Source organism: Pelodiscus sinensis, chromosome Z (genome assembly GCF_052426305.1).
Source record: "Pelodiscus sinensis isolate ZL-2025 chromosome Z, ASM5242630v1, whole genome shotgun sequence".
Classification (NCBI taxonomy): Eukaryota; Metazoa; Chordata; order Testudines; family Trionychidae; genus Pelodiscus; species Pelodiscus sinensis.
In genome coordinates, this window is record NC_143085.1 from 31,009,147 (window position 1) to 31,032,571 (window position 23,425).

The following is a 23,425-nucleotide window of genomic DNA, read 5'->3' on the forward strand; positions in this document are numbered from 1 at the left end:
TGTGCGTATCCATGGTGCCAGCCCAGGGGGCAGGAAGACCATGTCTCCTCCACTTGCTGGTGGCATTGCAGGAAAGCAGAACCAAATGTAACAGAGTAATGGGCATAGGGCTCATAGGGGAATGGGCAGTGAGGCCAGAGTGAGATAAACCAATGACAGATCCATTTTATTTCCAGATCAGGTGCTCACCGATGGAACTGGTTGGCATTTGTGTTGTAAGTAAAATCTGATCTCCTGGCCCTTGAGTTTCTTCCACTGATGCTCTGGAGCAAATTAACTGCAGCCATAGATGGACACATCACCACTGAACTCAGGAGAGTTGTGTCAGTTTATACCAGGGCTGAATTTGGCCCTGGCTGTAATCACACATTGAACAATGTAAATGCAGGCTCTCCTGGTTATAGACTGACAATGGCTTAACCATCTCGGATGGAAACAATCTTAGCAAGTGGTATACAGTAGCTGCAGAGTGCTGTTTTCTTCCTCTGCTGAAGAAACTGATGCCGCCTCCTTCTAGTCAACCAATTTACCCATATCTGCCATTTCCTTAGACCTTTCTCCCTCTTGGACTATCTATCTCTTTCTGTAACCCATGTTTTAGGGATGGGATCTCCAAGAGAGGGGTGGGGGATAGGGTAGTACTTGACCAGATGTTTTCTCCTGCGTGGAGAGAACAGCCATAGTCAGGACTCTTACTCTGTTCTTGCCTCTACCTGGTTTGCCTGGAGTCAGGTATCACAATACAGGGAAAAATTTTCAAAAGCATCTCACTGAAGGTCAATGGGGCATCAGTTCCTAAGGCATCAGGGCCCTTTTGAAAATTTTACTTAGGGTCAGTCAGTCTTTCGCCCCTGCGGCAGACTGAGAACCCATCTCTCTTTCCCTTTGCTGCTTTTATGTCTTTTTAGACTAGGAGCCTGCAGAACCACAAATATGCTGGGTATTTTTTTTTATGTTTCATTAGCAAACAGCTGGAACCACGTAGGGCTTTGATCTGCTCTTTTCGCCATGTGTGGATCTTGCCACATGTGCCACTAGGCTGGTAGCCATCAGCAGGAGCAACAAGCTTCATGCCTCAGTAATTCTTGGATTGTGTGGGCTGGAAGCTTAGAAACTGGGGACATTAAGGTCTACGCTATGGGAGAAAGTTGACCTAAGATATGCAACTATAGCTACTCTCCCATCTGCTTCCCTTGTTCCTCACAACCTAGTGGAGTACCAGGATTGACAGGAGGGCCACCAGCAATTGATTTAATGGGTCTTTACTAGACCCACTAAATTGGGGTGAGCAATAATGGAGCGGCAGTTCACGAGGGTTAACTCCTGCTGCCACTATATTTACCTGCACAGCCACTGGCTGGTGATCATAGCTCCTGTTGGCTGCAGCTCGCCATTCCAAGGCAATGACAGCAGCAGGAAGCAGTGTGGCCAAGACACTGTTTTCTGCAGCTCCCATTGGCTGGGAACAACAATCCCCAGCCAATAGGATCTGCAATCACTAGTACCTGTGGCCATGCAGGTAAATATAGTGGTGGGGGCATACCAGAAGCTAATCACGGTGGACTGGTATTTGCCCACCCGTGCTAAACCAACCCCTGGGAGAGCCATTTCCAGAGCATGAATATCAGGGTAAATGAACATAAACCCAAACTGTAGATCTGGTTACAGAGAGCCACTCTGAAGTCTAATTGCAGTCAGGAACTGATCGTCTTTTTTCCTGCCCCCACCAATCACTCCCTTTAATTCCTCCTCAACTTACTGCATTTACCCCTGGAGTACAGAACACATTTTCTGAGAACGTACATCTGTTAATTAACTTAGGAAGTAAAATTAATTAGACAATAATGATTTCAAAGTTGAATTAAGGCAGAGAGCATATATTGGCAGTTTAGGTTAAATCATATCATAGGAAGGATGTAATTAGCACAAAACCTAGTGTTAGAAACCCAGGAAATTCAAAAGTAGGATTAAATGTAAAAGAAGTCCTAACTTCTTAAGGTATGACATGCAAATAGGGCCCCAAATCTTTTTTCTAAACTCTTTACGCTTCTCGTACAGTTAACTTTTACTCAAATCTTGTGCCCACACAACATGCAAATAGTTCATTAGGCTTACTGATAGTTTCTCCCTGTTATTCTTCATAACTGAAATTTCTCCCACAGCAGAAACTGGTAACGATTAAGGCACTTAAGTATTTAGCTGCCCAGACTTACTTTAAAGACATCTGGGCTGTGTCTAGACTGGCCAGTTTTTCCGGAAAACCAGCCACTTTTCCGGAAAAACTTGCCAGCTGTCTACACTGGCCCCTTGAATTTCTGCAAAAGCACTGACTTCCTACTGTAAGAAATCAGTGCTTTTTGTGGAAATACTGTGCTGCTCCCGTTCGGGCAAAAGTCTTTTTCTGAAAGACTTTTGCGCAAAAGGGCCAGTGCAGACAGCAGAGATCTCTTTTCCGCAAAAAAGCCCCGATCGCAAAAATGGCAATCAGGGCTTTTTTTGTGGAAAAGCGCGTCTAGATTGGCCCCGGACGCTTTTCCGCAAAAAGTGCTTTTGCGGAAAGGCATCCTGCCAATCTAGATGCTCTTTTCCAAAAATGCTTTTAACGGAAAACTTTTCCATTCAAAGCATTTCCAGAAAATCATGCCAGTGTAGATGTAGCCCTGATGTTTTTTAAATTCCCTCCCCAATGTAGGCAGAGGGCAGAGTTAAGGTTATTATCCCATCTGAATTTATTTTAAAATTTAAACTTAACAATATGGGCAGTGCATGAATCCTTCCCCACTTCGGGGAGCCTACTCCTCTTTTCCCACTCCTTCTGCCTTTTCACCCACCGGAGACACATTAGCCCTCACTGTGGCTGTAGGAACACTGGCCAAATTGCCCCAAGCACTAGCCTCATCACCACATCTGCTCCAACCTTCTGGCTGGCCTGGCCTAACCTGATGTGCCGGTCCAATGCACCCACCTGGCTCTGGCGGTGAGGTGGAGTGAAGTCAGAGCATCTATAGAGAAAGGCAGAGCCATGCCTAGGTTAGCGGAGACTTAGCCTCCTCTGGCCTATTATATCCACTACCCATGCCAAACTATGAATTTCTCTGATTTAAATGCTTGGTTTTGGGCTAATTACCCAAATTATTGGAGATTTTAAACAAAGATTATATAGGCACTTTCATATATGCCAGAAATTGTGTCTGCTGTCTATCTCTTGCAGAGAAGCTCTAGATGAAGTTAGTTTTTCCATTTGGCGTCAGTACGGTAAGGTTTCCTCTTGCTTCCTGATCAGCTTCTATAGCTTCAAACAAAGACTTGAAATTTCCAGCACCAAATCCCTACATAGAGGAAGAAAAGAACATTAGCTGGCATATGGACATGGCAAGTCAATTTGTTATTTCCAGAGTCTCAGGAGAAGACTAAGCATCAACAAGAGGTTTACATGCAGTAGGACTTCCTTCCCTGCAGACACAGAGCATTTCTGTGTGCCATGGTGCGGATCAGGATGGGGAATTAAAGCCAGGAACTTCTGAGTTCTAAATGTGTTTCTGCCATTGACAACTGCAGTGGTCACAGGCAAGTTATCTAACTGCCCCAGGCTTCCGATTCTCAGCTATAGATCAAGGATGCTATTGCTTATCTATTGTATCTCACAGGAATGTTGTGAGGATTAATTAATTGAAATTTTATGGTGGTACATGCTATATTGGCTTCTAAATATCATTTACAGTGTCAGACCCAGACCAGATTCCATCAAGAATGCAACTTTTTGACATCGATATTAAAATGCTTCCCCTTTTCCTCAGAATAACATTAATCACATCATTCTGGGGTGACAAGGGAGCAGAGCAGGCAAACTCAGGAGAGTCTCTTAGCTAGGTCAGGATCTGGTTCTATCTTTTTATTCCTGGTGTATCTCTCCAGCATGCATAGGCACCAAATAGAGCAATAAAGAGAATTCTCCCCTGAGGGTTAGAAACAGGCTGTTTTCTCCATTGGGAGGTAGCCTCACCAGGCTCTTTTTCAGAGGGAAGAACTATGCCAAGAGCTATCTTACCCTGTGCTCTGAAGGAGTGAGACATGGATTGCTGGCTTAAGGAAGGAGGTTGGTAGGTAAATGACCTTTGCAACTGCAAACCCTTACAATGGAGATGGCCTGAGCAGGCCAAGGTGCCTTTAAGATGGGAGTTGTCAGTCAGTCAAGAGGAACTCGGAAGTTTAATGTTTCTATTGTTAAAAAAAACAAAAGGGGCTGAGGTGTGGTGGTGCAGCAATGGCATTTCTTACAAAGTGTGGCAGCTCACAAATCCCAGGGGAAGTCCCACGATGCTGCAGGCTGCTGCCATTTTGTGTTGGTTGATCTCTAAGGAACCATGTCTTTGCAGCAGCTTTTGTGTTTTTCCCTGAGCAAAACCACTGTGTGGTCAGAGAAACATGAAACAGAGCCAAAATGGTACTGGGCAAGAATTACTCCTGCCTACTCCAGTGCTTTTTGGCACAGCTGAAAAAAATCTTAATTTTTTTTGTTAAAATCAGCCAGGAAAGAAACTCTCAAGCTCTAAACACTCAACGAACCTGGTGGTTGTGACGCTGTATGACCTCCAAAAAGACAGTGGGTCTATCTTGAACAGGTTTAGTGAAGATCTGGAGCAGGTATCCTTTCTCATCAAAGTCAACTAAGATTTTCAGTTCCTTGGAAAGAAAATCAATAAAATCAGCAGTTTGGAGACTCATGAGAAACTGGAGCTAAATAACCTCTCCCCATCCACCTGAATTTCTCAGCAATATTGTGAAAAGTTTTTTTGATGTATGGTTTGCATGCAAACTAGTCAAGTTGGAATATCTGGAATTTCATTGATTAGGATATGACAAGAAAGGTCAAATGCCAGTCTATGGAGTCAGAGTGTGGTACCCAAATTCTGTCTGCGGTTTCAGGTTACTCTCCACTTCCTTCCTTCCCAAATGATTGTTATGTCATTGGGCTGTTAAAACAACAGCCACAATCTGTCCCTGGAAGTGGCTGCATTCTAGTGGTGAAAACAGAAAACAAGGATTTGTTTTCATAAAAAACACAGAGGTTTTGGCCTTGGGCTTTATTTTGGGGAAGAGAAGGGAGGGAGAGGCAGAGTGTTTGAGACATTCCATATGCCAGAATAGCCTATATCTTAGTGATTTAGGGTACCCACACGGGATCTGGGAGACTGTGCCTCAAGTCCCTGTTCCAAATGGGGTGGAATCGGTCTCTCCGTCCACCCATCCTGGACCTGAGAAATCTTTCTAACAAAATTATCATTGAAACTGATTCATTTTTGTGAACTGTTTCAATTTTGACACATTGGCATGTTCCAATAACAAAAATGTCATTGATAAAATCCTGCCCAGCTTGAGCATGGAAGGAAGAAATCGCAGTCTGCAGAGTGTTATTGAAATGCCAGAGATAACGTTGTTTTGTCCACACAGGCCTTGAGAACCAGACTGACCTCCAGTTTGTCAATGTTTTCCTTAACCTTGATTTTGGCAGATTTCAGCCTCTCTCGCAGTTGCTGGTAGTAGGTGGATGGAACCATCATAAACTCCATGCCTCGTTGTTTCAGGTTTGTGATCTGTAACACAGGAGCGAGATCCATTCAAGTGGTCTGGGTGATTTGCTCACGCCTTTCCCAATGCTGCTGGCTAACGTAGGGCTCCACTCAAAACAGCAAAGTCACTGCTGGACCAAAGCTTTGGTTCTAGAAATGCCAATGGCTGGGAGGAGGAGCTCTGAAGTAGGTCAAGTGGAGCCCATGCAGCCCTCTGAAGCAACGCCAGCATGCAACCTTCCTCGGTTAGCAATAAACAACCACCACATATCTGGCTGCCTGCATGGGTGCTGTAACAGAACCTGTCCATATAGCAGCATTTACATGTCATTAAGAAAAGAACCGGAACAGCTACAAAGATGTTGCAGGAGGAGGGGCTAATGGGTCACACGAGAAGTCTGCTGAATTAGTGGCAAAAAATATAGATTCACACAAGAAATTAGTTGCTGCTAAGACTCCTTTGCTCTAGCCCATCTGATCTGAGTTCTAGATGGACAGGATAGATAACACCAGGAGTTAGCGGCAGCAGAGGCAGGGAGGTGTCTCCCAACAAGAGGGCATATGAACTCTCAGTATCCCAACAACTCTGTGCGTGAGGGAGAGCTAGAGAGAACTTAGGGCTGGCGAAAGAGGTCAGGCTGACAGGCCTGGAGTTTCTAATCATATCAAGTGCAGCATGCACCGTGGTAACATGAGCATCCTCCTCAAAGCTCCCTGCCAATTTGCCTCAACCTTGACCGGATGTACCACCGTGAAAGGCAAGTCCTTGTGGCCCAGTCTCTGGCCTGTCTGCTGTGACTGCTGACACCGGGGACAGAAAGCATCAATTAAGATGGGGCTTTTGTGATGTGGGATACTGAGCTGAGACCTTTCAGAGAGAGCTATCGAAGAGATGGGTGTGTCTCCGGTGCTGGCTGGGATAGGAGAATGCACAAAAGTCATGCAAAATAATTAGTGAGATGAGGTAGGGGAGGCAAATATCTTTTATTGGCCGCACTTTCTTTGGTGAAAGAGACATGCTACCAAGCTTACCCAGAGCTTTTCTTCAGGTCTGGGAAAGGTCCTCAGAGTGTTACAGCAACATGTAAGGTGGAACGGATTGTTAAGCATTAGGCGTTATCATGTGTTACAAGAGACCATACAAGGAGAAAGGGGGAGGGTTAACATAAAAATAAAGGTTAGTGGGTTGCGCTGTGAGCCACAATTGCAGAAGCAGTTAAGCAAACTCCTTGGAAACAGCTTTAAAACATTAGCAGTCCCAGATCAGTTCAGTGTTTTGCTCACTGTGCAGTAGCTCAGAGAAAGCCATAGAATCCTAGAACACTAGAACCAGAAGGGACCTTGAGAGGGCATTGAGTCCAGTCCCCTGCCCTCATAGCAGGGCCCCATGCGTATAGGCAGTCGCCTAGGGTGCTGCGTTAAACAGGGTGCCCAATGATGATGTCACGCCATTGAGGGCTGTGGAGGCAGGGGCGCCCATCGCGCATTCAGCCTGGGGTGCCAGCTGCTAGCAGCCCACCTCAGGCCGCCCCTGCAGGGCCCAGTACCATCTAGCTCATCCCTAAAAGATGCCTATCTAACCTGCTCTGAAATATCTCCAGTGATGGAGATTCCACAACCTCCCTAGGCAATTTGTTCCAGAGTTTGACCACCATGACAGTTAGGAACTTTTTCCTAATGCCCAAGCTAATCCTCCCTCGCTGCAATTTAAGCCCATTGCTTCTTGTCCTATCATCAGAGGCCAAGGAGAACAATTTCCCCCGCTCCTTCTTGCAACACCCTTTTAGATACCTGAAAACGGCTCTCATGTCCCCTCTCAGTCTTCTCTTTTCCAAACTAAACAAGCCCAATTCTTTCAATCTTCCTTCATAGGTCATGTTCTCTAAACCTTTAAACGTTCTTGTTGCTCTTCTCTGGACCATCTCCAGTTTCTCCACATCCTTCTTGAAATATGGTGCCCAGAACTGGAAACCAAACTCCAACTGAAGCCTCATCAGTGCAGAGAAAGCAGAGGATGAAGGGCACTGCTACCGACAGTGACTTGAAAAGCTTAGGCCACATATTGGATTTCTTTTAATTTTTATTTAGACTCATTAGCAGCATTAAATTGTCAAACTTACAGCAGTAATAATGTCGGAGGTATTCAGAGCAATGTGCTGGACCCCGGCTCCTCCATAGTATTCAACATATTCCTATAAAAAACCAGCACATGTAATTAGTGCAGAGGTTTCTGGGCTCTGGTTCAACTCTTGTGCATTTTTCTAAGTTGCTTTTATGCTTAAAAACAAACAAACAAACAAAAAAAGCAAAAGCAGTTGCTGCTCAAACCAGGGTCTTGCCCCTGGCCCATCCACAAAAATAAAAAATTTAACTCACAGGTGTTTTACTAGTGAAATATGAGAGCTAGACGATAACAGCAAAACCAGGCTGAGTGCAAGCAGCTTCCCTGTTTGTCTAACGGTTCTTTGCTCTGTTACAACAGATCTATTGAATAAGAAAAGGCAACTTTCACAAAGTCACTTTCTGGACCAACACTGCAGGTTTTCAGCCAGGTATAAGTTCAGTGGGACATTGCCATCTAGTGTAAAAAGCAGGCACAGACTCGCCAGAGCATCTTGTAACTGTCATTTCCGTGTGTAACGCTGTGCAGGACCACAGCCCCATGTGGAAATAATCACCTTCATGTCAAGACCCAAGTGTTATGAATACTGACCTGAATCTGGGACTTTTTCTTGCCCAATGCTGGCTCGTTTATGGGCATTTTTATGGTCTCTTCATAGTTGGCAACCACAATGGAACGGAGGGAGCTGAATTGTGTGTACAGTTGTTTATCATCCACAGACCAGAACCGATGAAACAGAAGGTTCTTCTGGTACCTGCCCGGGAAGAGAAAAGGCAGATTTCATTCCCCTGTGAGCCCACGCATAACTTCTGAGAACTCTGTTCTTCAACACTGGTGAGTTTCTGTCTCTAGATCAGTGTTTCCCAATTGGTGCTCTGGGGAATCCTGGGGTTCCATGAAGCAAAACTAGGGGTTCCATGAGAAGCCGGCGCTTCCCTGACTCCTCTGAAAAACAAAGAGCTGGCTAGCGAGTGGAGGCATGGGCAGCGAGCTGTATGGGCTCGCGGTGCCCATACTCCACCAATATTTGGAACTGGAGCGAGCCTCTGCTCCCCGCACACGTCCTCCCACCCCGGTCCCAGAGCATCTCTCCCCTGTTCCCGTGCCCATCCCTGCCGTGCGCAACCTTCACTGAGCTTCCCCTTGCTGGCTGCTGCTGCCCTGCACAGCATGCTCAAACTGGTAGGCAGGGAGATGCCCGGGCATGACGTAATGTCACGGCCCAGGATTTTAAAACTGCTGGGCGCTGCATTGCGGGTTCAGAGTCCAGGGACGGAGCGCAGACTCCAGCCCCACAAAGTGGAAGGCAGAAGGTAGGGGAAGGGGAAGGGCTGGGAGAGGAAGGGGCTTGTGCGGAGGGGGAGGGGAGGGCACCAAAGGGACAGGGTAGAGGAGAAACAAATGCCAGGGGACCAAGTGCAGACAATGAGGAAAAAGGCAGGAGGGGAGGTGTCAGTGGGAGGGGGACAGGGTGATGCTGGGAGGGGAGAGGATAAGGGCACTGGGGGCTAGAGAGGAGACGGGGAGGTGCTGGGAGAAGGCTTGAAAGAAGGGGTGGGCATGAGGGAGGCCAGGATGGAGCAAGTCATGTGTGAGGGCACAGGGGCATGAGGGGAACAGGGGCAGAGGGTGGTGAGGGGGTGGGCATCAGGGAAAAAGAGGACAAAGGAGGTAGGGGCAGTGAGGGAAGAGGGAGGCACCAGGAGGGTGCTGGGCTAAGGGAAGGTGCAGGTGCCAGGGGATTCTGGGGGTGAAGCAGAAGGGCAGACACCTGCAGGGGAGGGACCAGCACCAGAGGAGAGAGGCAGAGCAGGTTTGTAGAGGGAGGTGTTAGAAGAGGGGATGAGGAGGGGTAGCTCACATGATCAGAGTGGGGCTACTTGAGGAGTGGGCACAGGAAGGAGAGAATGGCTGGTGGAGAGGGGGCAGGTTGCAGGAGGACTGAGGACTGTGAGAGGGGCAGGAGTCAAGACAGCAGAGGAGGGTGAGGAATGGGGGGGCAGCAGGCACCAGGGGAGCTGATGGAACAAGGGGAGGAGACATGGCAGCAGAGAGAAAAGGGAAAGGTTTAAAAATATTTATTAATAACTTTGGTGCCACAGTGGCACATCCAAACAAGCCACATGAACTCAGTACTGGTGCACAACACAAAATTCATTCTGCTTATGTGAGGAAACGCCAGTCTACACTGGCGGTTTCTTGCACAAGAACATCTTGCACAAGAGTTCTTGTGCAAGAACACGTCCACACTGCCATGTACCAGCTGTGCTTTTGAACAAGAGCATCTATGGCAGTGTGGACGCTCTCTTGCCCGAGAAAGTGCTGATGGCCATTTTAACCACAGGGCTTTCTTGTGCAAGAAATTCATGTTGCCTGTCTACACTGGCCTCTTGCACAAGAACAGTTGCACAAAAGGGCTTATTCCTGTGCAGGAGCATCATAGTTCTTGTGCAAGAAGCCCTGATTTCATACATGAGAACTCTGTCCCCTGCTCCCACCAGTACATATGGGACCACATTAGTGAGGCTTGGGGGGTCTTTGGAGGGTTGTTCGGTTTTTTTTGCATCTCACTTGTGTGGCCCCAACAGACTTTTCTGTGGGTCAGTGACCCTTGACTCAAAACAGGTTCCTCACCACTCTCATAAATAGAGACAATGCTAAAACCTTTTGAGATTGACATAATATTGTATTTAAAACTGAAGCGTGGCCAACAAGCCCCCATCTCACTGCAGCATCATAACACTCCTGCACCACCTGACCCCAAATCTGTTTCCTGAGCCAGTCATACTCACAACCTTCTTGCCCTGAGTCCCTCACATATCCAGCCCAAACTCCTGCACCCTCACATCCACAAGCCCTGGCTTGCTCAGCACCCCAACCTTCCACCTGAACCCAACACTCTCAAGCCTGGAGCCCCTTCCCTGAGCCAACATCCCCTTCTCCTGCAGCCAAATCCCCTCCCAGAGCTTGTACTTCTCACCTCTTCCCACACCCAAACCCCTCATTCCCACCCCAGACCTCCTGTCTCAACCTAGTGAGAGTGTATAAGGGCTGGGGATAGCAAGTGATGGAGAGGAGGGGAACAGAGCAGATGATGCCTCAAGGAAGCGGGGTGGGGGTCTTGGGGAAGGAATGTGATTTTCATGCATTTGTGGGATTTTCATGAATTGGTGGGTCCCTCTCCCCTGCCCCTCCCTTTTTTTTGCTTGACAAACCTAGGGGTTCCTTGAAATTCTGAAAAGCTGAAAAGGGTTCCTCAGCCAAATAAAATTGGGAAACACTGCTCTAGATTAATAAAGTAAAGAAGATAGTTTCACCCTCATTTGCCAGGGTTAACCCCTAAAACTTTTTGGCTTTCATAGGGCATGCCAGCATATTCACAGGACAACATTTCCTTGCCACGACGGCATCTCACCACTTGAAATCAATGAATAGTGCATCATCTTCTGGCAGGGCTGAATGGGACCCACTCCAAACAACTGTCATTTATACTCGCTCTGCCTTTGTCTGTTGTAATTCAGCAGCTTTCCATGTGACTGACAAAGCCCTCTGTCAAAGTCACCTGATAATGGTCTTTGCTGATTAAATAAACCCAAAACTTACTTTGCTTTAACTCTTTCAGGAATGTAGGGGGAAAGGGTATATTTATGATGGGTCTTTTGGTGACTTGCTGTGTTATGCTGAGAGTTACTTTTCATGGGCTTCCTCAGGCTACTGTCTTTCTTTGAGTCAATGGCTGTTGGTTCCCTTATGTGATTCAGATGTATAAAGGAGTTTTCCTTCATTTTGAATATAATTTACTTTTTTTCTTCAGAATTATCTTCTGATATATGCATCCAGATCAGAAATAAATGAGCCAATTACATGAGGACATTAGCCTAAAATATGTGACAGCCAGGTTCAATTCTCCACAGTGACATAGGTTTCCTATATGATCTCAGATAATTCCCTTTGGGTTTGTCTACACCAGTATTTCTTAAACTATGTTTCATGGAACACTGGTGTTCCATGAACAACTCACAGGTGTGCCACCACCTCTTCTTTGATTGTGTTACTTCTTTGTTTTTGTCTTTTTTTGTTTGACATCAATTTTTTTTTGAAGGAAATTTTCATAGGTGTTCCGCATAAAAAATTATTGTTTGGTGTTCCGTGGCCTCAAAAAGTTTAAGAAACACTGGTCTACACAGTGTGGCTGAGCACATCTGAAGGACATGATTTGTAAAGTGCATTAGCATGTTGCACTCTAAACACCCCACATAGAGCCTACTGTTATGCTGTAAAAAGTTACTGGTTCATGCATTAATGTAAGATTATGTGAACTGAGTTTCTTTTAGACCACACCAGCTGGCTCTACATGGTGCAGTCAGAGCACTTTACAAATCACACCTCTCAGCACTGGTTAGATCAGGCCCTTTAAGATCTTTATGTGTCACAGGCAATATCTACACTTCTGAGCAATGTCAACCTAAGGTACGCAACTCCAGCTACATGAATACCATAGTTGGAATCAATGTACCTTAGGTTAAATTGCTGTGAGGTCTCCACTGTGGGGCAGGAGGGGGATTGACGGGAGAAACTTTCCCATCATCCTTTACCTTTGTTGTTCCAGAGAAGTACTAGAGTCAATGACTGATCGGTGGTCAATTTAGCAGGTCTTCACTAGACTCAATAATTGACCCTGGGGGGACTGATTGCTGTCTAAGTAAGTATAGACATGCCTTCAGTTTCCCATCTGGACAATGGAGATAAAGGTTGGACCTCCCTGGTCTGGTACCCTTGGGACCTGACCTGTCCCAGATGAGGGATTTTAATGAACCAGGGGAGGTCATTTCTGGTCCCCCTGCCACTGGCCCCTTCCAGCCTTGGCCCAGCTCCCAGACCACTGGGAAACTGCATTGCCATGCACCGTATTCCTCGCCACACTGACAGCATGCTGCCCTGCCAGCCTGCAGGGGTCCCAGCTGCTAACCCTCCATTGGGATTCTCTGGTCCTAGAACAACTATGGTCTTGCCTGCTTGAGAGAGGTTCAACCTGTATTAGCACTTCCTTGCCTCACAGTGGTGTTGTGAGGATAAATACGTTAAAGATTGTGAAGCACTCTGGGATCTCCTCATAAAAAGCAAAGAAGTAGTATTCTGTGAGTCTAGCCAGTGCATTGCACTCCTCTTAATCCTGCAGCACCCTGGCTGGCCCTTGCACTCTTGAGAGCCATGTTGGAATACAGCCCTGCTCCCATGAAAACCAAGGTGTACTCCCCCCGCAAAAGAACTGAGTGATGTGTGAAGTGTCCATCACCAAAACAGCAGCGTTAATTAAATAAACAATGTTAAACAGCAACTGAACAGTGTTGTTAACTGAGAGAATTGCTCAAGTGGCTCTGTTTGGAATGTTGTTTTCTGAATGTTACCAATCTCACCATTCTGTTACAGGGACCATCTGCAGATCTGGCTGGTTCCCCACCACGTGGTCAATGAAATTCAGTTTGCCACTTGGTCTGGGAAAGAAAGACCAGGTCAGTTTTCATTTAAAAAGTGGCTGGCATAGATGCAGGTAGTAGAAGCTTATAAAATACAACCAGTGCCATCAAAACAGGTTCCAATGAGAAGGAACCAGGGTCCCACTAAGGTTTGCTCTTCTGTTCCTAACACGCAACTCCTACAACTCATACTTCATGCCAAAGAGATAAAACACAACTCAAACTCTTGGTAAAAAATCTCTGGGGGAAACTTCTTCCTGACCGTGGACTTGGGTTCAGACACAACTATTGGCAGTGTAATATTCTATCCTGTTGGCTGGTCGCTCACATGTGAGGTCATGTCACTCCCTAGAGTGTGAGTTTTGGGGGGAAGAGAGTCCAGCATCCAGACTGTGTTCTGAATTTTGCATCTTTTCTCTCTCTTCAGTGAGCTGAACCAAACCCCAGAATCCAGTCATCTTACACATTTGGGGTGGGGTAGCAATGCTGAGCCAGATGTCAATATTGTGATTCAGGCCTGCAATGCACACCTTGTACACACTAGGTTGCAGGTCAGGCTCCTCTACTGGATTTAGCTGGGCTACAGAGCCTTCTTCCCAGGAAGGTTCACTGGAGACGTGTCATAGGGAAGATTTTTTAACGTGCTGTCAGGAATGGCTGTAGTGAACTCAAGTTATGTTGCATGAGGCACCATCTAGTGGCTGAATCATAGAATGTAGCCTCAGAGAGGTAGCTGTGATAGGCTGAATCTATACTAGTCTGAGCAGCTCAGCTTATGGCATGCAACTCCAGTTACAGAGCAAACACTCCTGTCAGCTTCCCTTACGCCTCGCTAGAGCAGGAGTACCAGATGCCAGTGGGGATATCCTCTGAGTTCAATTTAGTGAGTCTTAGCTAGACTCGCTAAATTGAACTCCAGAAGATCAATCGCAGCAGGAGCAATCTTCCTTTTAGCGTAGACAAGGCTTTAGTCTGTATCTGCAAAAATGGAGTCCTGTGGCACCCTAGAGACTAACATTTATTAGGGCATAAGCTTTTGTGAGTAAAACCCCTTCATCAGATGAACTGGAGTTTACAGAGGCTTTCCATTACAAGGCTAATCTTAAATTTGACCAAGTTTCACTTTGAGTTTTCAAATGCATATGAGCCTGGAAGTCCAGACATAATTGGGAGGTGATAGGCTCCAGAGAGAAGACCTTTGCATGAGACCATGCAAAGCAGAATGCTCGTGTTTGGCTCAGCTCTCGCTCAAGCTCACATCTATTGCATTCGGACAGCCCAGCCTCTGAATTTTTTACTGGACCACACAGAAAGTAAAGCACTATGATTAAAGGACCTAACCCTGCATTCTTTATTCAGCGAAGCTAATGGGAGTTTTGTGTGAATATGAACTGCTAGATCAGGCCCTGCACAATGTACTTACAGGTTTGGTAACTGTGGGTCTTTGAAGAGAGGAGTCTCAAAGCCAGGTAAGAAGAGTCCTTTGTAGTTGATATTTTCTATTAACGTGTGTGTTGTATCTCCATACTAGAAGTGGAGAAAATGGGTAACATTGCAAATATTGTTCCTCTCCAAAAATTGTGAGATAATCCAATAACTGTTCAATAAACACCTGACTTGTGCCTTGCAGTGGGTTTGAAGTGGTCCCACAAGCCTCTTTCCTTCCCAGCTCCCCACTGTTAGGAGCTCCTATTGCCAAGAGACTGGCGAGAGGCCAATTCGACACTGTTTCTGGCTAGGATTGGAAAGACGAGCTGGAAATCTGACAAGGCAGCTAGTTCCCAGATTGGCAGACCCAAGAAGTTCAGAGGTGCTTCCAAGCAACTGGATTCTTATCAAACCTAATCTGAATTTGGAACCCTTTCAGGTTCACCAGGTATGAACAGTGGCTAATTGCTGGGCGATGGAAGGGCCTCTGATGCCCAAGTGCTTCCTAGTACTGGGGATGTTAAAATGTGTGTAATTAAGTAACTGTAAGTAATCACTGAAAAATTCAGCAGTTACATGGTTACATTCAGGATGGCAGTCAGCTTGTTAGGAGCCAGCGTGTGCAAAGAGCCAGCTTTTAAGCAAATTCCAGTGCGTACCCGCTACTGCCTGCCCCTACCCTTCACAGCCCTACCCTTCACAGCCCTTCACAGCCCTCAGTGTGGATAGGCCTGTGACTCCCTGGAAGCCAGTGTGCTGGCTCTCCACATGTACCAGGAGCCTGGGTGTAACCATAAAAATTAACCAATGGCCTAGCACATGTTGCTTTCAGGAACAGACACGACTCTTTCCTCATGCTTACCGTCTGGATGACTGCAAATTTCACTTTCCCATCTTTGTCTTCCTCTACCCAGGGCTCTTTCACTATCACTGCCCCACGCTCTTTTGCTTTCTGTGAAAGAGAACAGAAGACTTAAGAATTGTCATGCTAGAAAAGACCTGTCACCCCTGGTCATCTGTCTCAAGTGTTGGCCAATGGAATCTCCCAATCCCATCTCCATGGAGTCACTTTTCAGAGCAGAACTGCACCTCTGAACACTGTGAGGCAAATTCATGTCCTAGCAGATGGACACTCTGCTGCATCGTCTTCTGTTTTTCCAGTGTCAGCATCTGCTTCAGTACAGTAGCTGCAATTATGCACATGGCAAGAGAGCCCCTCAGACTTTTTAAATAGTTAAACTAACATTCTCTACATGGACAACAAGGAGTCTGGTAGCACTTAGACTAACACATTTATTAGGGTAATATTAGATCATAAGCTTACCCTAATACATGTGTTGGTCTTTAAAGTGGCACCAGATCCTTGTTTTTGCTGAAACAGACAAACAAAGCGCCCCCTCTGAAACAATCTACCTGGAGTACTTAACCCTGCAAGACCAAGAGATGTTAAACTGTGCTGGGTTGGCCATTTCAATACTGGTCTTGCCTCAGTGCATGGGGGCTTTCTGAGGTCCCTTCCAGACATTTTTTTTGTGATTCTTTGTTTTATATCATTTACCTTCACAATGAAGTCACAATCCTCGATTTCAAATGCAATGTCTTTCACTCCATCTCCATGCTTCACCAAGTGCTCTCCCATCTCTGTGCAAAGTGAAAGAGGATGTGTATGTGTGAGTGACTTGAGGGACTTTTCATTTGCTGTGCCTGACAGATCACGCACAGAGCACATTGACAGACAGCAAAAGTGGCTGGGCTGCTTGCCTATGGCTTGCTGCTTTGCCTTGCATGAATGGCTTCTTCCTCCGGATTAGCTGCAGGCGCCTGAGAGTTTTCAAAATGTTTAATATTTATTTGGCAGGTGTGAGAATTGCACATGACACAAAGCAAGTGAATTGGCACTAGATTGGCATGGGTTAGGTGAGAGCAGGATCAGCCACAGTTATAATTACTCCTTACTCACTTGAGAATTCAAAGTCCTCTGCTTACAGGGAAGCAACAATTTCAATTTATGGGACTCAGTTCCCTGAGTTTCAGGATGGGAATGACTGGCTGAGTAGCAACAGGAGCACACACTTTTGCCTGGGTGCCCCATATCATTTTACTGTAGCAATCCCTTGGCCTTTTTTCTCCCTGCCCCCACCCAATTGCCTTGTCTGCTTTGTTACTGAAAGTCACGTGTAAGCCTTTTGGGGCAGAGGCCTTGTCCTCTCTGCTGCACTGTCAGGTGCCAGCAGAGCTTTCGCTGTTGTAAAATAATCATGCACAATAACAGCCAACATTGTTCCCTTATTGTGGGTGTGCTGGGGAGGAGGGCGCGTGTTTTCCACAAGAGGATCAGCTTGGACTTCAGGGAGGGGATCAGAGCAGGTCAGAAGGCTAATGACCTTCTGTGCAACCCAGTAAAAGTATCAGCTGGCTTGATCCCAATTCACAGCCGTGGTGCCATCTGTAACCCACTGAGAAGAGACTGCTTTGTAAGGAAAGGATATCCAGCCACACATGTTAGAGAAAGAAGGGTTCTAAGAGCCTGGGTCTGCTCCAAAGACACCTACTGCTGCTGCTGGCAGCTGTGTAAACAGGGACTGGTAGAAAGTAGGCAGGAGGAAATAGCTCCTGCCCCTTTTTACTTCCCACAAGCAGCCCCTGCAGGGCAGGAAAATAAATGGGCCCAGTGAGAGCACAGTAGGAAAGACAGAGGAGGTCAAGTCGTGGAGCCTTCATGTGGGTTCCCTGTGCAGATTGCAGCCCAGAAGGTTCAGCTGCTCGCAGGCCTTTATCATCTCTGATGAGTATTTTCATTTACCTCTGTTTTCAGGGTTGAGAGCAGATGAGAAGACAAATATGATCTGAGAATTAAGCAGAACATTAGAGATTATTTGCAGCCGGATACAGTTCGTGGGAAAGGAGGGTTTCATTTGTGCCTAAGAGGTACATCAAAAGCATGTATGTGTTTTTATTTACATAAATGCTAATGAACACTTATGCAATATTCAGCCATCTCCTATTTAAAATATCCCGGCACGCTTGGCATTGCTCTGTTACAGACTGAGATGAACTCCTGCTGACCTGATTCAAACAAAACTCCCACTGAAATCACCGGCTCTGCCGGCGGACAGGCAAGGAAAGACCACAGGACTGGCCTGCGAACCACTCGAGAGGAGAAGGGCTCTTTTGGGGCCAATAATCAGAAAACTGTAAAAATATCAGTCCTTGGGCTGGAAGCTGAGCCCTCAGCCTCAGTCCTAGCTGAGGAAGCAACTGTAACAGGTACACTGCCTCACAGGACAGCACCATGCTAATGGGCTATTCCAAATGGCTTCCAGGACTGAGGCAGTTTATTTTAATGTGACACACTGGAATTCAAAATGTGACCAGCCTGCCTTTGTCCAGACAAAAAGACCAAGCATCGCATGCAAATTAACTTGGGCATTCGCCCCCTCCCCTGACCGTGTGATGCCATTGGGCAAATTGAGGCACATGGGTTACATCATGTGGCCAAACTAATAGGGAGTCCGTCTCAAAGGCAGGGTTGGAGCTCCTGGTTCTTAGAACATCATCTCTTCTCTCTCCTCATTTAAAACAACTGAAAACAACACTTTATTATTCCCCTCAAGCTGCTACCAGAGTAGGAGCATCACGCTTTTGATAGCGCTTAAAGTATTCTTCAGCGAGCTTACCTTGTCCTGCTTTATTACATGAGACACCACTTCTCTGCTGCCAGTTTCCAGGCCCCTGTAGGCCAGTTCTTCAAATCCCATTTTGTTACAATAAAATGAGGCAGCCTTTGAAATACATGAACACACATTAGGACCACTTCCTCATAACACTTTTTTCCATACCAGCACTCTCCAAAGGGCAGCTTTACAGCATCACCCACGGGCCCCACCCTATAGCGAACAGCTGTTGAATGATTTGAAACATGGTTCTTAAAGTAACATCAAACTTCCCTTTCTATATGGGCCTGTAATATTGTACAAGAAAACCCTTGTTTGTGCATCTTAAGCAGATAACGACACATGGTGATACTACAAGCATAGCACAGCTATTTTCAGTCTGTGGACCCCTACGGATCCACAGACCAGGTCTTAAGGGGTCCGTGAAAGGTTGTTGTTACCACAGAATAATGGTTTTCAACCTGGGATTTATGGAGCCCCCAAAAGGTCTGCAAACTACATCTAAGATTTCCAAAGAGGTCCAAACCTCCATCTGAAATTTTTTAGGGACCTGCAAATTAACTTAGATCTTTTACAGGTTCAAATCAAGTATTTCTGTACTATATTTCAAGTATTTCTATACTTTGCTATACACTGCTCTATTTAGCCTGCTGCTTTTTAGGCCTTGACTTAGGCTGTCCAAGTGTCAAGCTGTCCCCTTGTGGCTGGGTCTCTAACTGGATAATGTGATGGTCACAGGATGCAGCAACTGATGGGTGATTTGATGCCAGGAGCAGTCACATGACTAAAAGTTGATCCTCTAAACCCTTATGGGGCAGTAGGTGGTGCTGAGGTCCGAGAGAACCAACTCAGCTGGGCCTACACCACACACAACAGCAGAGATGGCAGCTACGGAGGGCTGTGTCACACTCAGCACAAGGCCAGCAGCCACGAGCAAGGACGGTGGATATGACTGGGGCAGTGGAGAACAATGTGCGTGCATAGCAGCTGTTTCTGTTCAGAACTGTGACCTCTCCTGCAGGGTGGGAGTAGGTCTAGTGCTGAGTCCCAGGGAGGCAGGAGCCACCAGCTAACTCACACACAGTTGAACAATTGTCCAGTCAGTGTTGAGTAACACTCTGGATAGCCTTAGGGATGCTCCTTCTGCACTCTCTTTGACACACGCCCTGGCACAGACTGGTAAAGGTCTCATGTTCCAGTCCGCCAATGGCCCCTTTGCATGCATACATTATTATTTAGCGGTCCCTTTGCACGTATAGCCCTGAGCATGACAGGCACTGCCTGGTCCCTAATAAATGAGGGATTCAGTCCAATTCAGTGTTCTACCCCCTTTGCACAGATGCTCAAGAAGGCTCTAAGAGATACTGCCTGAGACAGGCAGAATTCTGGGCTCCATAGGCAGGCGTCACAAGTCTCAGACTCAGTTGAACCCCAAGCTGGGAAGTTTGCAATTCTTTATCTGGGTATGTTCACTTGTTCTGTTGTCTTGTAACAATCCTCTCCTCTATGGGAAAGATCCTGTTGAAGGCAACTGTGGTTTTCAGTGGAGTCTTTCCAATCATTTGCAGTGATTCACACATTTTTAAATACGTTCCTGCACCTGCTAAGTGAGCTTAATCACTATGCTGGAGAAGAAAAGACTCAAGGCTATACTGCAAACCTTGCTGTAAATGGCATGGTAAGGAGTCTGGTAGCAAAAGGGCAGATCATAATGTGTTCTTACAAAGTCTAAAAGCAAAAGAACAGGTTCTGTGATTTTTTTAAAAATGAAATGGCTTATTTTGAAACGAATGTTTTCCCTTTTAGTTACAAAGACTGCAATATCAGGCTTATGTAGGAGAATTAGAAAGTGGGAATAAATAGCTGGGAATAAATAGGATCGAAACTGACTACCCTTTTCCAGGCTGAATGTACGTTAATTCAATGAATACTGAAATATAAGTGAACTTTTTATTATCCTTTCCATGAACCTGAGATGTTACTAAGAAAAAGAATTGGGTTTCTAAACTGGAAGGATTTTTAACTTGCTAATGTCATTTTAACATGGAATGATACAGCTGCCGGGCCAATCAGCAAAGACTGATATCTTATCACTTTGCAAACAAGACTGTCACACAATGCCTCCATCTAATGGTCTCACAAAGGCCTGGAGATAGGGACTTGGCTGGGGAAGCAGCAGGAACTATGTTTTTGTGAGGGGTTTTTTTATATTAAACAGGTGCCACTGCAAATCTCTTGTGTGGTTTCATATAATGTATTTTGGATTTTCTAAATGCCCACGAATTTAGGAAGACAAATGTTTACATGCAAGTCCACACAATTTGGTGCCCTGTCTGCAATGTAAACAACACTGTTGCATAATGATGGTCCAAAGACCATGCTGGAAGAACATACTACTGAACAAAAGTGCTGTAACACCTCCATCTGCGCAAAATCACCAGAGCCAGCCTCTAAGGGAATGTTAATTGAATGCAGATCCCCAGGACAATCCAGAAATCACATGGCAGACCCTCCCCTCCTGACAGCCAATAGCAAAGGTGGATTACAGTATGCCCCTGTTCTTCAAACAGTGATAGCGTACAAAAAATGATCCAACTCCCATACTCACAAGCAGAGGCAGATGTGACTTTTACCTACATACCTGCTTAGCATTTCCAACCCAGAATGTGAGAGAGTGGAAGTGGAGAAATTTGCCTCCTTCAGGCTAAATGGAAGGAAGAAGAGTTAATATGAACCTACAGGGTTTTGGGTCTCACTTTAATGCTACACTTTTAAAATGACACTGTCTCTATTTTAGCAAGTAGTGGGTCAGACCTAGATTGGTATAGCTAGAGAAACTTGGTGTGATTGCACATTTATCATTTGAAATAATAAAACTGTGGAAAGCACAAATCTGAGACTAGGGTTTTATAAAAATATATACTCAAGATATCTGAAATAAACCACTTTTGAAGGCTGAAAATAATTCAAGGTATTCCTACATCACAGGTTTTCTGAGGAGTCCCTAGAGAGCTCTGATGTTTGCTGGGCACTGACCCCCAGAACACTGGACTTTGAAAAGGCCTGGGGGGAGGGGGGGGGCTGTTATATATTCCAAGCAAAACAATTAGTTTGTCTTCTAACCATTCAATAGTAATTTATCTAAAAATAAAGCCACTAAAAACTTATGTATAATGACCAGGGTAAATATGGCCTAACTGGATCAAATCACAGCACCCTCCAAACATGCTCTGGAGGAAAAATACCAGTGTGGATGAGAGAGATGCTAGTAAAATATTCACAAGACAGGAAGGAGCAAAGTTGGACAAAACATTTCCACGGGTAATCTGCAGAGTGGTTCTTTCCTTCGGGATTCTGGAAAATAATCATTCAGGAGTCTCTGATGGAGAGAACACACAGCAGCCGATCTGCTCAGTCATAACTTTGTCACTGAACACAAAATACCTGATTCTGTTCTCCCAGCCTTGTAAAGTAGGAGTACTTTCACTCGTCAATTAAGTCACATGTAAAACCAGTTCAAGTGAGAACAGACACAAGCCAATGGATGAATTGTTCTCTTATTACACTGATTATAATGAGGATGAGTTACAGAGAATAATGGAAAATAGACTTTGTGCCACTGGACAAATAACCCACTCAACTGTATGGATCCAATATGAGTTTGTTAACCTTGTTACGTTAAAGATTAATTCTCATCAAGGAAAGCTCTTACTCAATTGCAAATGTGGGTCCAAGCCACAGTTGGGGAATTTAACAAACTTTTTTGAAGTATTTCATAACATTATTTGGTCAAACACTACTTTAATAAACAGCTTTTCTATCTTACTTATGATTTGATATCTACTTTCTCCTGTCTTCTCATTTGTAATCACTATTAATTATTTGTGCATATACTTTATATAAAAGATAATGCATTAAGTAAACTTATGTTATACGGGATAGCATTTAGCTATTAAACATCATTATGCTATACAGATCAATATTTTAAAAAAAAGTTTGTTTGAAACAAGTTTTTAAAATATATTTACAGTTTTTATTGAGAAATAATAAATCGTGCTTATCTCTAGACTTGGAAGAGTTTGATCTTAACTGGTAATGTCAGTAATCTTACATTTCTCCTTCCCCCAAAAAAGCGAAGAAAAAAGATCTGCATCATTAACTGCAACTTACAGAAAAGGAGAACGCTAAATATAAACTGTGTTTCAACACTATAAAACTGGAGCCCCTTCAGGCTTTTAATCCTACCTAACCATCAATGTAGAAGACATTTATAATATCAGTGTTGCACTAATAGTACCAGTCTTTCATTGGAGGGAACATAAACCCATTCCATGCAATTGTATTCTTACCTTTTCTCCTTTGTCTGTGTAAGTTGTCTAAAGAGATAAATTAAAAAAATGTACATTAATCACCAGAAAACTAGTCCATCAGGTCACTTTTTAGAAAATAAGTGTTCTGAACTGCTTTAAACAGATAAATTAAAAAGCCCAGCTTTTCAAAGCACAAACAGTACCCTGAATAACTGAAGACAAACCTATACAAACACAGTGAGAGATTAGCTCATTTACCCCCAATAATGTGTTGCCAGCAAATTTTAAAAAATCTCAACCTCACCATTTTTGTAACCTGACAATGTGGTAGCACCAAGAGACAGTCAGAGTCTTTCTATGTATTTAATATAGCAATGGGAAGAGAGAAAGCCCCTCCCTGACTCCACCCTTTCTATCTTGTAAACTAAATGATTTACTTGGTTTGAATCATTCTGCCATGGGCTCAGAAATGATAACATGGAGTTCATATTTATGTTGAAAGAAAGAAAAACCGTTTACAAATTCTGAGCCAAGGGTCCAGGTTACTTTAGCTGCAGCTTATCTGTGAATCAAATTATCTAAGGAAAGTCTAAAAGAAAGACCAGATTCTCATCAGAATGTAGTATTAACCCAAAGTAACTCTGTACTTTGGGGCTGTGTCGACACTGGCATGATCTTTCACCAAAGTGGCCGCTTTTCCATAAACACATGCTGCCTGTCTACACTGGCGGGGAGTTCTTGCGCAAGAACACTGACGTTCTGATGTGTGAAGTCAGTGCTTCTTGCGTAAGAACTATGACACTCCCGCTCAGGAATAAGCCCTTTTGCGCAACTGTTCCTGCGC

The 23,425-nt window shown here is 45.1% G+C and overlaps 1 protein-coding gene across 1 annotated transcript; it reads right to left on the reverse strand.

The window, feature by feature from the left end:
- Nucleotides 1-140: 140 nt before the first annotated feature.
- HPD (4-hydroxyphenylpyruvate dioxygenase) lies at nt 141-22,964 on the reverse strand. The gene is made up of 14 exons (XM_006123311.5): nt 22,886-22,964; nt 22,621-22,647; nt 20,913-20,975; nt 18,275-18,379; nt 17,401-17,443; nt 16,156-16,238; nt 15,460-15,549; nt 14,593-14,696; nt 13,110-13,187; nt 8,284-8,446; nt 7,691-7,762; nt 5,472-5,594; nt 4,567-4,683; nt 141-3,329 (listed from the first exon to the last, which is right to left on the reverse strand). Exons 1-14 carry the CDS (start codon nt 22,886-22,888, stop codon nt 3,219-3,221), a joined length of 1,182 nt encoding a protein of 393 aa, XP_006123373.1. The 5' UTR covers nt 22,889-22,964; the 3' UTR covers nt 141-3,218.
- Nucleotides 22,965-23,425: the final 461 nt, after the last annotated feature.